The sequence below is a fragment of the Ictalurus punctatus genome, chromosome 15, assembly GCF_001660625.3.
Source record: "Ictalurus punctatus breed USDA103 chromosome 15, Coco_2.0, whole genome shotgun sequence".
NCBI classification, from domain to species: Eukaryota; Metazoa; Chordata; class Actinopteri; order Siluriformes; family Ictaluridae; genus Ictalurus; species Ictalurus punctatus.
This window is the reverse complement of record NC_030430.2, coordinates 20,528,218-20,542,250: the sequence shown is the minus strand read 5'-3', so window position 1 is coordinate 20,542,250 and position 14,033 is coordinate 20,528,218. Positions and strand designations below refer to the sequence as shown.

Below are 14,033 nucleotides of genomic sequence, written 5' to 3'. Positions count from 1 at the left end.
ATGGAAATGTGTGCTTTTTACAAATCGCTGTATACCCCGGAAATCAAGCTTCAGTGGCGTCCGGGGGGGGGAAGGTACTTTTGCGCATTTCATACTTGATAACAAAACGGGGGGGAAAAAATAAGGACTTTAAGTTAACTGGTTAACTAACTAACTGGTTAATTAACTGGTATGTATGAGTGTGCTTGGAAAAGGAATAGTTTACTGATCTAACGCGCTAGTCATTGAGTTTAGAACAGCTAGCGGTCAGAGTAGGTTTCTGTTCGGGTTTGTTCCACTTATAGCTGTAACTGAAGAGTGAAAAAGTGTATATAACTCATTACTATCATTTGATCTGTAATTAAGTGTTCCTATAGATACTAAAACTGTAATGCAATAACTTCTTGCCTTGTTATATCTTATTATTGTTTTTGTGTAGTTTGCTAACCATGTATTTCTGTGCTGTTTTTGTTTTGTTTGTGAATGTTGTTGTTATAATGTGTTTTTTTTTTGTTTTGTTTTTTTAATTAACCCGTAATATGAAATAGACTGAAATCAATCTCTTTTTTTTCCCCCTTTATAAACAGCAGTGGGAGAAATCCATCATCACTCGCCAAATGGCCTCCTCGCCAACAGCACTGCATCCCCAAAACACAAGCCAGAAGGAGCATGTGAGGTAAATGAGCTGATTACACATCCTCGAACATCCAGAACATTTATACATCATTATACAGCTTTTATGTGAAGAGGCCATATTTGCCGGGCCACTTTTTGCCTTATGTTATTTGTTGTCATGCAAACTGCAAAAAGATCACCATGTATCTCTTTTAATCTCTTAACCGCACAGGATTCTGAAGCATCAGGCACTAAATAAAGTTCCTGAGAATTCAAGGGCCAAACCGTACACCGCTCAGTCATCCAAAAGAGGAGCTGAAAACAAAGACCCGAACGAACCTGCCAAACCCACAAAAGGGGTAAATAAACTGAAAGGGGTCAGTAGGCTTCCTGTGCTTGCAAAATCCCAGGCTGTAACAGACATCTCTTCAAATCCGTCTCATCGGAGATGGGAAGAAAGGGCTTTGCTGGTAGGTTCTGATTTTGTTTACTAAATTGTGGAAAGTAACACGCTGTAACTGCTTTTACAGGAACCCCCACCCCCCCCCAAACAAAAATATTTATATCTATAAAAAGACAAGATCTTTTCTCCCTTACTGCTTTCAAATGATGTTCAATGTCACATTAATGCGAAATCCAATGTAGAAGTAGTGGAGCTGGAAAACTCCAGAATGCAATGCACAACGATGCAGTTGTGCTGAGGTACAAAAGAGAATTCCCTCGACTAGTTAGTGATCTGCAGAACGGTGCAATGTTAGCATGAACATTGAAGCTATTGATGTTGACTCGTGGGAGCAGACTCTGCTCGTGGGAGCAGAGTGTACAGATGAGGAGCTGAGAGAGCTGGACAGACGAAAGCAATACAGCTCTGCTGCATTGCTTTTTTTAGGTAGAGTTGAAGTGACTGCTAAATCAAACTGGCATCAGTGTCATCGGATAGTTGATCGGCATTGTGGGTGGTGTAGGAAACTGTTAACCAATAAAAAACAACCAACTCGTTGATGAAAGAGGTTTTAACTGGAAAAAAAAATCTATCGGACGTTAATCATAAAATGAATCTTTTATTGATCCAGCTATTGATTATAGAGGGCATGGTGGTTTGGTGTGTAGTACGTATGCCTCGCACCTCCAGGTTGGGGGTTCGAATCCTGCCTCCTCCCTGAGTGTGCAGGAATACCTCTGGGTATTCCGGTTTCCTTCCCCAGTCCAAAAACATGCATTGTAGGCTGACTGGCATTTCCAAATTATCCACAGTGTGTGAATGGGTGTGAGATTTTGCCCCGTGATGGGTTGGCACCCGGTCCAGGGTATCCCGCCTTGTGCCCCGAGTTGCTTGGGATATTCTCCATGCTCTCCGAGACCCTGTGTAGGATAAACGGTATGGAAAATGTATAGATGGATGGATATTGATTATAAATATTGATCTGCAAGTATGCGCAAGGTGGCACAATCGCCTCACACCTCCAGGGTCGGGGGTTCGATTCCCACCGTGGCCCCGTGCTGCGGATGTTTCCTCTGGGTACTCCGGTTTCCTCCCCCAGTCCAAAGACATGCATGGTAGGCTGATTGGCATGTCCAAAGTGTCCGTAGTGTATGAATGGATGTGTGAATGTGTATGTGAGCGTGCCCTGGGATGGATTGGCACCCTATCCAGGGTGTACCCTGCCTTGTGCCCAATGCTCCCTGGGAAAGGCTCCAGGTTCCCCCGTGACCCTGAAGGAAGGATAAGCGGTATGGAAGATGGATGGATGCAAGTATTTCATGGTGGAGTTTTCCCTTAATCACGTTTTGGGAAGAAGATCTTTTTCTTTGGAAGATTAAAACCATAAATCTCATTTCTCATTGTACACTTCGAGTATTTATCAGTTAGTTTTCATGACTAGGTACTTCAGGTTCTTTGGAGCAGGCTCTAAAAATTAATTGACTGATGACCTGATATCAACATAGATAAGTCTGTATAGAATTCCGAGATCATTCTGTATAGATGACACAGATGAGCGATGATTGTACAGATGGCATAGATTATTTCTAGATGACTGTACTGTTTATTTCATGGCCATGCCGATGATCCATTGGAGAAATGTACACCGCCGTCAGGTTCTAATTTACTTTTTGACTCCTGTAGGGTAAAGCTCAAAAGAGGAAGACGTGCACCAAGCCTGTCCCTTTCAGTTTGTCGCAGCCTCAGACCCGCAACCAGAAGGGCACCGGAGCTTCCTCTGAACCAGCAACCGAGCCTGGAAATCCCACGACCCATCTGACTCGACATACGTCAGTGAAGACACCGAGCGTCTCTCAACACAGAACTAAAACTGGAGCTGCTACTCAAAATATCGCCTCAGGAGCAACATACACCGAACATGCAAACGATGCCGTTACTAATAGTGTCTATTTAAGCACAGAGATTCACACAACTACAGCGTTTAAACTGAACAACCCAGATGACATAGCATCAGTCGTTCAGAAGGACTTGAGCACAAAACTGGGGAATATCACACTTGCACACTCAGAGTTTACCCAGGAAGAAAGATTTTCTTCTAAAGACCAAGCAGACTGCCGTCCAAGCACTAAAGTCTGGAAACAGACTCTTTTATCTGCTGATTGTAGAACAGGTGAGTGCTATGATGGTCCACCACAGGGCTGGGCGATTCTCTTCTCTTTGTTCACTGTAACTGTAACATAAGGAAACAGAGACTGGTGATGGAATGATTGTTTATAGCTGCTGGAAGTGATGACAGGAGATAACTAGCTTTGTGGACGACGTTAAACGTAACGGGTTATGGTTAAAAAGTATGTTGTGTCGTTCTTTAATGAATAGAACATTTGTAATCTTGGGCAAATTGCTGTTAGATCATGTCATCCTCCTACCCACATGTTGTCTGTGATCAATTGTGATTGATGGAAGCAGAAAAATAGAGACGTAGCTGACCTGAAAGTACACGACTGAAGTGTTTTTTTGTTTTGGCTTATTTTAGTCCTCAACCCGTTCAAATTAAAGCCATTTTTGTTAGTTTTCACTTAGTGGTTAGCACGTTAGCCTCGTTCTTCAGGGTTGGGGGATAAATTCCGACCTCTGCCTTGTGTGCACGGAGTTTACATGTTTCCCTCTCGCTTCTAGGGTTTCCTCCGGGTATTGCAGTTTCCTCCCCCAGTCCAAAGACATGTATTGTAGGCTGATTGGCATTTCCAAATTGTCCGTAGTGTATGAATGTGTGCGCGTGGGATCGTGCGTCCCGACTAGGATGTTCCGAGTTCCCTGGGATATGCTCCGGGCTCCCCACAACCCTGTGTAGGATGTCATTGCTGGGAACAGATTATATCGCCCAGCCCATATCAACATGAGTTAGTCAGTACTGAATGTGTGACTATGATAATTACATTTGAAATATAGAACTTACAAAATGCTCTAGCCACCGTTTAGCTATAATCGATGCTTTCTTGAATCCGCAGGCGAGTCTGGAGGAGTGGGTAATGCAGTAGCGAGTTGTCGGACTCCACGTGTTTCCAAGTGTCCATCTGGACCAGGCTCCAACGTTTACCTGGTTAGTATTTAACTGAATGCTAATCATGGATGTACAAGCTTAACTGAAAACATCACTATAGTCTGGGCAAAAATTACTCGCATCTATATCAATTGGTTACATAGAACAAAACTGGACTGTGAGGTTTTTGTGACTCGCAACAAGATTTTAAGTCTGCTTCCTGTGCGTCATGTCCAGAAAGGACATTGATGTTCCTGTATCATTGATGCTCCAGTGGAAGAGTGGGCTAAAGACACCATGTGTCACAGGAATCCTTACCTGATTTGATTGGTGCTGTTATTAATACAAGGCAAGGCTTATCCAAGCAAAGAAGTGACATGTCATTAATTTTTTTGTCTGTAGTGGTTATGCTGGGATAAAATGTTGAGTAAAACTATAAGCAACATTTTTCTATTTTGATTCTGGCTAGACAGCGCCATTGTACATGTAGTAGGAGCATTTTATAGCATGAACACTCCTGGTAGTGCTTTAATACATGTGCTTTGTTGCTGGACAGACAAAATGGTCTTGATTATAAACGTTTTCTGGACATAACGTTTCCTTTTTCATTGAAATTGGATTGTGGATTTTACCGATAAGTCGGGCGGTACCTGCCGATAACCGATTAATCAATCGATAGTTTTTAAAATTGACACTGAATGAAAACATAACACTCAAAGTAAAATATTTCTGAACTTTTATCGCAAAAATAAACAGAACTGTCTGTACCGTGAAAATGTACAGTACTTTTTAACAAATTAAATTAATATATATTGACTTAATAAATATTAAAGCAAATAGAAAGATATAAATCCAAACTGAACCAAATAGTAACACCTCCTACAAATAAAATAACAAATAAAAAGAGAGACATCCAAAATGAAGTAAAAAAAAAAAAAAAAAACACAGCAAAATTTGTCGGCGATAGATAACGAGGTCAGTCTCATACTGACAATTGGTCTTGTGATGACCGCGGACCCTCACACTCTCCCGCAACGGACGCAACCAGGAAAAACTGTTGGTGTGGATTATTGTCGATAACTGATTATCGGTGTCGATTAATCTTCAAAAAACGATCAATCGGTCAACCTCTAATTCTAGTAAATGTTAGAATTGAACTTGCTAAGAGGGGTTTGTTGAAGACTAACAAAAATATGTTTTAGCCTCAGAGAGTCTCTGTGAAGAAGAAGGGCTGTCATGGTGCTGAGGCCATATCAGGTTAGTTCAGTTTCATTCATCTCTCTCTCTCTCTCTCTCTCTCTGTCTCTGTGTCTGTATCATCATAGCCAGTTTAAAACCCCTTGCATTATATAATGCTTAATTTGAAATCATTTCTTGCTCAGATAAATTAGAAATTAATCACAACCTGGTAACATGATCATCTGTTGTGTTTTTAGAAAATACAGTGCCATTCTCCCCCGACCCATCAGCCCTCCGCAGTATTCTGCTGAATGAAGGGATTAAAGTCGGAGATCCCGGTGGTGCGACACCGCGAGCGTCTACCTGCCCCTCAGGCAGATGTACCTCCATTTACTCTGTGAGTCTACTTCTGCGGTTTTGTTTTATTTGCGTCTTGCTTTGTTTTCTTATATTCAGAGGTGGTTTTTCATTTTCTACTTTGCTTTGTAGGCTCAGAGAGTACCCATAAGAAAGCCTCAGACACATGCAGTAGCATCAGTTGGAGAACCTGCAGGTAAATCACACTTCTGACATTTCTGATTTTCTCGTCTCAGTGATCAGAGTTTATATTAGTATTAAGGGTTAAGTAACAATAGTTTAAATTCCTGCAGCCTGCAGTGAAACTGCAAGTGTTTGGCTTTTTCCCGAGACACTTGACGGCCATCGGGTAATTTGTAGGATTAAATCAGACGGTGGATGTTAATAATTGAGGACATAATGAGATGGGTTTCAATCATGTACTTGCAAGAGCCACTGTTTCTGATGGACATTCTAGTCGCTGTTTCTCATTTGATCGTGAACGACCTCTTATAAAAAATGTATCTATTATTACATAAATAAATCTATTATTGCAATGGGTTAAGAGTTCTTTAGCATTCTCTATGCAGACTGCCTTTATTTAGCATTTGAATAGTTAACTGTTGTGAACATTCAAATGGAAATCTACTTTTAAAACACTAATTATACATTAATTATAGAATCATTTGCAAGGCTGAGTATTTGGTGACGGATTCTGCGAGCACATGCAGTAAAATACAAAAAATACCATCTTGTAAAATTGCCGTTACCCTTCATTCCCTTTTGGAATAATGTCTATTAAAGTTTCCATGAAATCAAAATGGAAGTTTTGTGGCTTTTAGTGTGAATATCTTGGCCTTAAAGGGGACCTATTATGCAAAATTCACTTTTAAATAGTGTTTGAACATAAATCTGTGTTGGCAGAGCATGTACACAATTATAAAAAAATAATAATCACAATAAATCATAAACGGTGTCTCAAAATGAGCCGTTGTTGTTTTCACCCTAACGTGACGTCATGTTAGAAGAAGCCCCGCCCAAGGACTCTGCCCTATTAGCATATCTCCTCCCCTGAGTGAGCTGCACACAGTCCGCCATACAGTGACTACGTTTACATGGACAGCAGTAATCAAATTATTGACCTTATTGTGATTAAGGTGTTTACATGAGTTGCTTTTAGAATACTCCTTTCGTGTTCCTGTTTTACGCGTTATAGAACATAGATCGATTAATGTCCAATGTCCACTCCATTCTCGGATATGATGGACGAGTACGTCGTGCATAGTTTCAAAATGTGGGGAAAGATGAAGGATTTGAACTGCTGGTGGGGTTCTTTTGTTTGTTTGTTTTTTCACCGATAGTAGCTACTTTTTAGGATTTTCCAGCGAGTGCGAACTCGTTCAGCAGAACGTTTATAACCTTTCGTTCTGCGACTGTTTTAAACATGTCACCATTCCTGTTCTTACGGCCATCAAGGCACGTCATAATATTAACTTCTTTCAGAATTCTTAACATTACCATCGTTTCCCGCTCGGACCAAAAATGTGTCTCCTTGCTTGAAGCTGTGCTCTCCTGTTTGCCATCAAACAGTTGAGTGCTGCCGTATGTCAACGTGTCCTGTCGCAAAATGCGGTGAAAACTCCCACACGATGTTAATAGTGTGATTAAGATGTGTACATGTCTGTAATGCCCTTCGATAATGTGACACAATGGGAATACTCCACACGTCTTAATTTGATTTGTGTTTACTTCGAGTATGACTTTAGCCAGATTAAGGTCCTCAACAATCGCTGCTTACATGCTAGTTTCTTAATTTGAGTACTGTCTTAATCGGGGTAATATTGGATTATTATTGTCCATGTAAACGTATTGACTGAAGTCACAGTGGAGAAGTTTTATTTTTGAAGAAAATGTGCCCCAAAGAACACCTTAAATCATTTCACACCAGACTGCTTTGTGCACGAGGGTCAATACAAAGTAGGATTTGTGAAAAACTTGATTCTCAAGCATGGATCAGTACCAACTGGATCAGATCCGGCTTCATATCCAGAAGACGTAAGTATCGCACTTTATTTTGTGAATGCTTGCAAATTGTCTTTCCAGATGTGCTTGTTAGCAGATTCCAGGACTATTGCGGCTAAAATTACAACTGTCTCTGGTTCTATTCACGGAGACCAGAGCTATGTCGTCGTTTTTATTTTTAATCCGAAAATGCCTTTATTATGCACAATACTGTAAGATGATTGTCTTTTTGAAAACTGTGTACATTTTGTGCGACTCATTTTACACCAAGCTTCTTTTTGAATGAGCTTGTTAGCCGATTCCATGGCTAATGTAGTATCCGAAGCACGAGCTGTTCTCTTCTGGAAAGGGGGCAGAGAGCAGCAGCTCATTTGTATTTAAAGAGATACACACTAAAACATTGTGTTTTTGCTTCCACCCAAAAAGAGGCATTTTCAGCATGGTATAATATATGATCTGTGGGGTATTTTGAGTTGAAATTTCACAGACACATTCTGGAGACTTGTATGACATCATTCTGCACTTCAATGTTTCATCAGATTTTCTGTCCACTCGAATGCTCGTTAGAATCTGAAATGTCCCGCCCTAACATTATAAAAATCCGTGGTATTAACTGTCAGGTACGGCTTAGCTTGGGCTGTGAGGTAAGCTAAACTATTGGCTATTTTAAAATTGGGAGGGGCTACTCAATATGCCCCACCCTGACTTCCTGTTTCAGTGGAAATTATTACAGCACATCGAATAACGCTGCAAGTTTCAAGGCACTTCACACAGACCTTAATACTGTGTTCTCAGCCTGTTTGTATTTTAATCCACGTAAAGTGTTTTGAAACCGTACTGATCTATCTGATCTAGGAGGCGCTGTGACGTTTTCTCCTGACCCATCAGCCCTCCGCAGTATTCTGCTCAATGAGGGGGTGAAACAGGGAGCTGTAATGACACCCAGAGCCTGCCCCTCAGGGAGAGCAACCTCTATTTACTCCGTGAGTCCACTACAACATAATAACACTCCAGTTATTGTCCTAAAGGAGTACTCCAGCATTTTCAGCCTAATCTCACTCTGTAGCATCTGTAGCCTATATGGAATTTCTGCAAACAATGATTTTAGTGCATCAGTGTACTAAATACAAAAAGAAAAAAAAAAGAAATGGAAAACCTGCTTATGTGAAACTTGGGTATTAGTAAAGAAAATAAGATATTTTAACTATCCAACACTGGCGCAGTACAGTAAAAGCAATTCCAGATATCCATGCACCATCAGGTGGAAAAAGTAGTTTCATCTCTGAGAGGTTATATTATGTAAGAAATAAAATGCAACAGGGCATGCTGTTATAGGAAAATAATCACTGATTTGAAAAATTTTCTCTATTAAAGACAGATATATACATTTATATACATTTGATCCATTTATAGGTACGTTTAATGTCAATAAACCTAAAAAAACACATCTTGTCATATTACCAAGGAAACTATAAAGCACACTGTCCTGAAAACGTAGTTACAGCTTTACCTGCGACTGTTTCAGATTTACCTCTGGCTGTTCTCTCCATCACATTAATATACTTTCTAAAATCTGTTTATGTGCAGCATCCACCATAGAAGTCGCTGTTAGGTGTTACTATAGAAATGATAACGTATTTCAATGATTGCGTTAATATCAACCTTCGAGCCAGAACATCTGGCCCGAGCTGCTGTTTGTGAATTTGAATCAAGCATTGAGCAGCGCTTTGGTATAAATAGATTTGGAGCTTAATCTACAAACACCTTTGACTGAAGGATTCAAACCATTTCGCAAGCATTCATTTGTGGAATTTTGCAGCTTCCACTATGTCAGTTTCTCTTCTCAGTGCAGGAAGTCGTGTCGTAATCCCACATGCTCTACTGTGCAGATGAAAAAGCTGGAGTGTTCCTTTAATGTGTTGATATTTTGTGAGATTTATAGAGGAAATTTCACATGGTGTGTGTTGTGTCCATCAGGCGCAGAGAGTACCTGTTAAGAAAGCTCCGGTAGAAGCCTCTACAGCCGGTGTGTGTTTTTAAGGGGTTTTATAATTTTTTTGGTCACATTTTCTTGCCACAGTCTTACTGATTGAACATTCTCTTCACAGCGTAGATAAAAAAGAAATTAAAGTCTTATCTGTTAGCGTGAACATGGCAAAGAATACCTTATGAGCTAAACGTTCTGAATATTTATTTAAATATAATGCAGGCAAATACTGATGTATACCTTTTTTTATCAGGCACTGTGTCGTTCTCCCCCGACCCATCAGCACTTCGTAGTATTCTGCACAATGAGGGTGTTAAAGCGGGCAGTTCTGGTGTGACAACACCTAGAGTGTCTGTCTGCCCCTCGAGAAGAGCCACCTCCATTTACACAGTGAGTCCAAGAATGAAGTATGTTTTTGAAATGTTATCAGTGGAGCAGCTTTTCTGAATAAATTATATGGATTTTAAAACCTTGTCTACTCTAGGCTCAGAGAGTACCAGTGAAGAAAGCTAGAGCAGAAGAGGCAGCACACTCTGGTAAAGTTTTTTTTTTCTTCCTGTGTCTGGAAGTACTTGCAGTGTTTTCGTCACTTTTCCTGTGATGTTCAACCTGTTTGCTGGTTAATATGTGATCCACGAAAGAGCACCCAAGAAATGTTTCATATGGTCGTTTGAAGCTTGGGGCTGATGATAAACACAAATTGATGATGGATCTTGAGGTGTCTCTCTGATTCTTGTATATGAAGTTATATGCTTCTCCTCCTGTAATACAGGTATCAGCAAGAGGACGCCACAACGGGTTCCTGCCTCCCAGTCCCAGTCTGTGGTCAGTTCACATCATGGTTTGGTCCATTTTATTTCTCTCGGATAAGTGTACAAGGCTTAATGTGTGTCTCTGTGTGTGTGTGTGTGTGTGTGTGTTTTTTAGAAGAGGATAAACGCTACACATAAGACACGACTCCTCAACATCTCCCCCGGATTTGGTGAAACACAAGCCCCCAGCACGGTCGGGTTCTCCCAGCAGGAAGTAAGAAATGAACAAACTTGCTTAACACTCTGAAAGTCATAAATACGGAATAAAACATGATGGGGAGAATAATCAATCATGGGGGTGTTTTGCAAATCATTATGAAGCCGATTTAGTCTCATCACCCCAGAGTGGATTAATATCCTCTAACGGCACATCACAAAGTGTTTTATTCTTCTTATAACACAGCATTTTCCCAACAATTAATTTTTTTTAATCACAACACGTCATTTGTTTTAATGTTTATAGTTACATTTAACGTTGTGGAACGTCCACAAAACAAGTTTCTGTTATCACTTGCATTAGAGCAGCTATACACAGTTGTTCCCTCACCAGCCTCACGTGTTTTTATTTATTTGTTTGTTTGTTTGTTTGTTTGTCTCTCTCGAAGTTAAACAATAATTCATAGACACTCTATTTATCTCTGCATCTTAACAAGCACTCGTTTTTTTTTTTAAATCCATTTATGTGGAGCATCTGCCAAACATGTCCCTCTGTAACTGTAGAATATAAACCTGTTATTTAATTTGCAGCCATCCGAGCTGCTGTTATAGAAAATGAATGATAAAATGATGAACTCCTTAGCAATCAGGTTCGAGAGTTCAACTGTGCTGTGTTCTAAAGGGACATTAAACTTGTTAACACAGAAATGTGAATCTGTGGCAGGAAGAAGTGGTTCAGAGGTTATTTCAGGAAGAACCAGAGCATGAGGAGAACGAGCAGATGGAGGACGGTGGAGATGAGGTTACTCTGGGTCAATCGCTGCAGCTTCACCACTCTGTAAGACACCAAACATTTTGGTTCTTGCTGTGTTGCCATGAGATGATCGTGAATAGTGATCTACCTGCTTTACTCGTTCTGCCTATCGATGTTTGTTTGTTTTTGTTTCTCATAGGCTGAACAGAAATTAGAGCATGAAGGTGAGACGGGTGCAGAAACAAATCGCTGCCATTCAGGAAAAGAGAAGATCCCTGTAGCGCAGCCGTTCATCCAGGCACCACACAGGCAGTCCGTCATCGTGTTTTCATCTGGTCAGAAGCTGCTGGCTCAGAACGGTGCTCAGACTGCCTCGCTGCAGACGTCGCAGCATGCAGCACAGTTCCAGCCATGCACAGACCAAACCAGCAGATCACAGAGTGAACTGAACTCCGAAACAGATCGACCAGTGACTCCCGGCAAGCTATGCAAGACAAAAGGTAACGTTACATTGGGTGAATTGATCCAGTATGTTTTGGCATTTGTGTGCTTGTGTGAGTGTTTATGGGTTTTGCTGCAGCTTCCAGCTTCAGCTCGGCCATGCGTGCTCTGAGACGCCGTCTTCCACCCCTGGAGGAGATGTTTCTGGACGAAGAATGCGCTATGTACACTTCCCGCCAGCAGTCATGGCCGACTCGGCCTCGCTGCTACAACCCCGTGGCCTTGACGCTCCTCTTTCAGGACTCCACTGTGAGTTGCTGTCATTATCACACAATAAAAAGTGTTTAGTATTAGAGAGACGAGGCTCCTGGACTTGTGGTGTTTTCACTGTTCATCATCAATTCACCAGATTAGAGGCAAACTATTTTCAAAGTTATCCCACAGTTGAGTTGAACCTAGATTTAATACTAAAACTCATGGTGGGCAGTATATCAGTATAATTGAGACACGGGTGAAAATTTTCCATCCAATGGGGATTTTTAATCACCTTTTTAAATCACAGATGAGCAAAATGTTACACTTGGGTATTTGTTTATACATTTGATCAAATAGTGCTGCATGGATAGAGACCCAGCAAACTGTTTCAGCAGACCAAACCAAGCATTAAAAAAAAATCAGTCGCAGTCAATGTATTAAAATAAATAAACCTGAACGATGTTGTCTTCTGTAACAGATCCTAGTATTGTCTCGACCATTCACATGCATTGCTGCAAATTATTTTGCTGAAGGTCGCTCATTAAGAAAGGGAAGTGGTTCTCGCACTTGTCTCATGCTTGTTTAAAAAAAAAAAAAAATGTTTAAAGACATTTGGCCAGAGTATGTGTTTATTCTCTGCTTCTATTGTGCAAGTCAAAAGTGGTTTTATTTATTAGCCATGAACGAATCATTGATGCTTTAACATTAAAAGTGACTTGCTGAGTAGTATTAGTTGCTGATCCAGACCTTATGTAATTGGACCTTCACAAATTCTGATTTAATACCCCTAGTATAGAGCAGCACATGCATAACAATGACAATTAAACTAACTCGTTTGCTTTCACGTTTCTGTCTCCCTCTCCACAGCGCTTCGTGCCCATTATCGTGACATGTCCGAGCCCGGGTCCTGTTCCAAACCTCTCCTCACCAATCAGAGCGTAAAGACTGAATGCAAACATCTGATTATTTGTGAAGATTTCCTACATAATTCGACATTTCTCCCGCTACGTTTCACAGCTGTGACTGCTGATCCTCACAGTTGAAAATTATGATTATATGACAGTATGACTGTTGACAAGAGACATCAGAACATCTTAAACATGGTGAGATGAGTGAATCACATGAGTCAGGATCACATGCACATGCTGAATACATCAAGCTAAACAAAGTGAACCCTTCCCCAAAGTGTAATTCAGAATTCTTTGCTAGACCATATTTACTGTTGGTGATTTCCAGACAGTATTATGTTTATATTTGATTTTTTTTTTTTTTTTTTTAAACTACTGCCCTATGCTCTCAGATTCTGTTATAATACACAGACACCTCTAGTAGTACTTTCTTAACATTATGCACACTCATGATTAACTAATTGGTCTTCTATGCTTTAACTGCATTTTTAAGTGAAGCTTGCAAGATGGCTTAGTATTATGTGCGTAACACTAAAGCTGCCAAGCTTTCAATGCTTGTTCATGGACTGAGTGACTCGGGTTGTAGAGTATCATCCCGAAAGGCAGACAGAAATCATCACGTTATTACTCGTGGAAGTACATCTGCCTGTTTTAGAGCTCATTTCTTGCTCAGGCAATTGTCTTTGTAATTATATTGTCTATATTTAATAATAAATGTATATCACGGACTTCAAGATGTTTTGTTGTGAGTTTTTTGTTTGTTTTTTTTGTTTCGTACGAGTCCACTAGAAAAGGATTTTAAGGAGAAATTATACAGTGCTAACTGGTCTTGACTCAATAATCATCAGTCGATTACTCGCTTAAGAAACTTAATGTTTTCAAAGACTTGTGTAAATCGATGAAATTTGAATTAAAGATGCAGTTTACAATTTCAGCAGAAGCACTGACATGTTTAAATTTGTTGCACTTCTCTGAGAAACTACTTTTTCCATGCAGTAAAGTAAATAAAGGTTTTTTTGGTATCTGTAAAATGATTGTGGTTATTAAAAGCCTATAACCAGAGGTGGACAAATGATAAATTCATTAACTAGCCTACCAGGCAAGTAA

General features: G+C 40.3%; 1 protein-coding gene across 1 annotated transcript; it reads left to right on the top strand.

Annotated features, from left to right (window-relative positions):
- Positions 1-24: 24 nt before the first annotated feature.
- troap (trophinin associated protein) lies at positions 25-13,660 on the top strand. The gene is made up of 18 exons (XM_017487477.3): positions 25-74; positions 567-655; positions 827-1,064; positions 2,720-3,206; positions 4,045-4,136; positions 5,279-5,333; positions 5,513-5,652; positions 5,745-5,808; positions 8,469-8,596; positions 9,591-9,639; positions 9,854-9,990; positions 10,085-10,136; positions 10,373-10,425; positions 10,528-10,626; positions 11,293-11,406; positions 11,522-11,822; positions 11,903-12,072; positions 12,886-13,660. Exons 2-18 carry the CDS (start codon positions 597-599, stop codon positions 12,958-12,960), a joined length of 2,313 nt encoding a protein of 770 aa, XP_017342966.1. The 5' UTR covers positions 25-74; positions 567-596; the 3' UTR covers positions 12,961-13,660.
- The last annotated feature ends 373 nt before the right edge of the window (positions 13,661-14,033 follow it).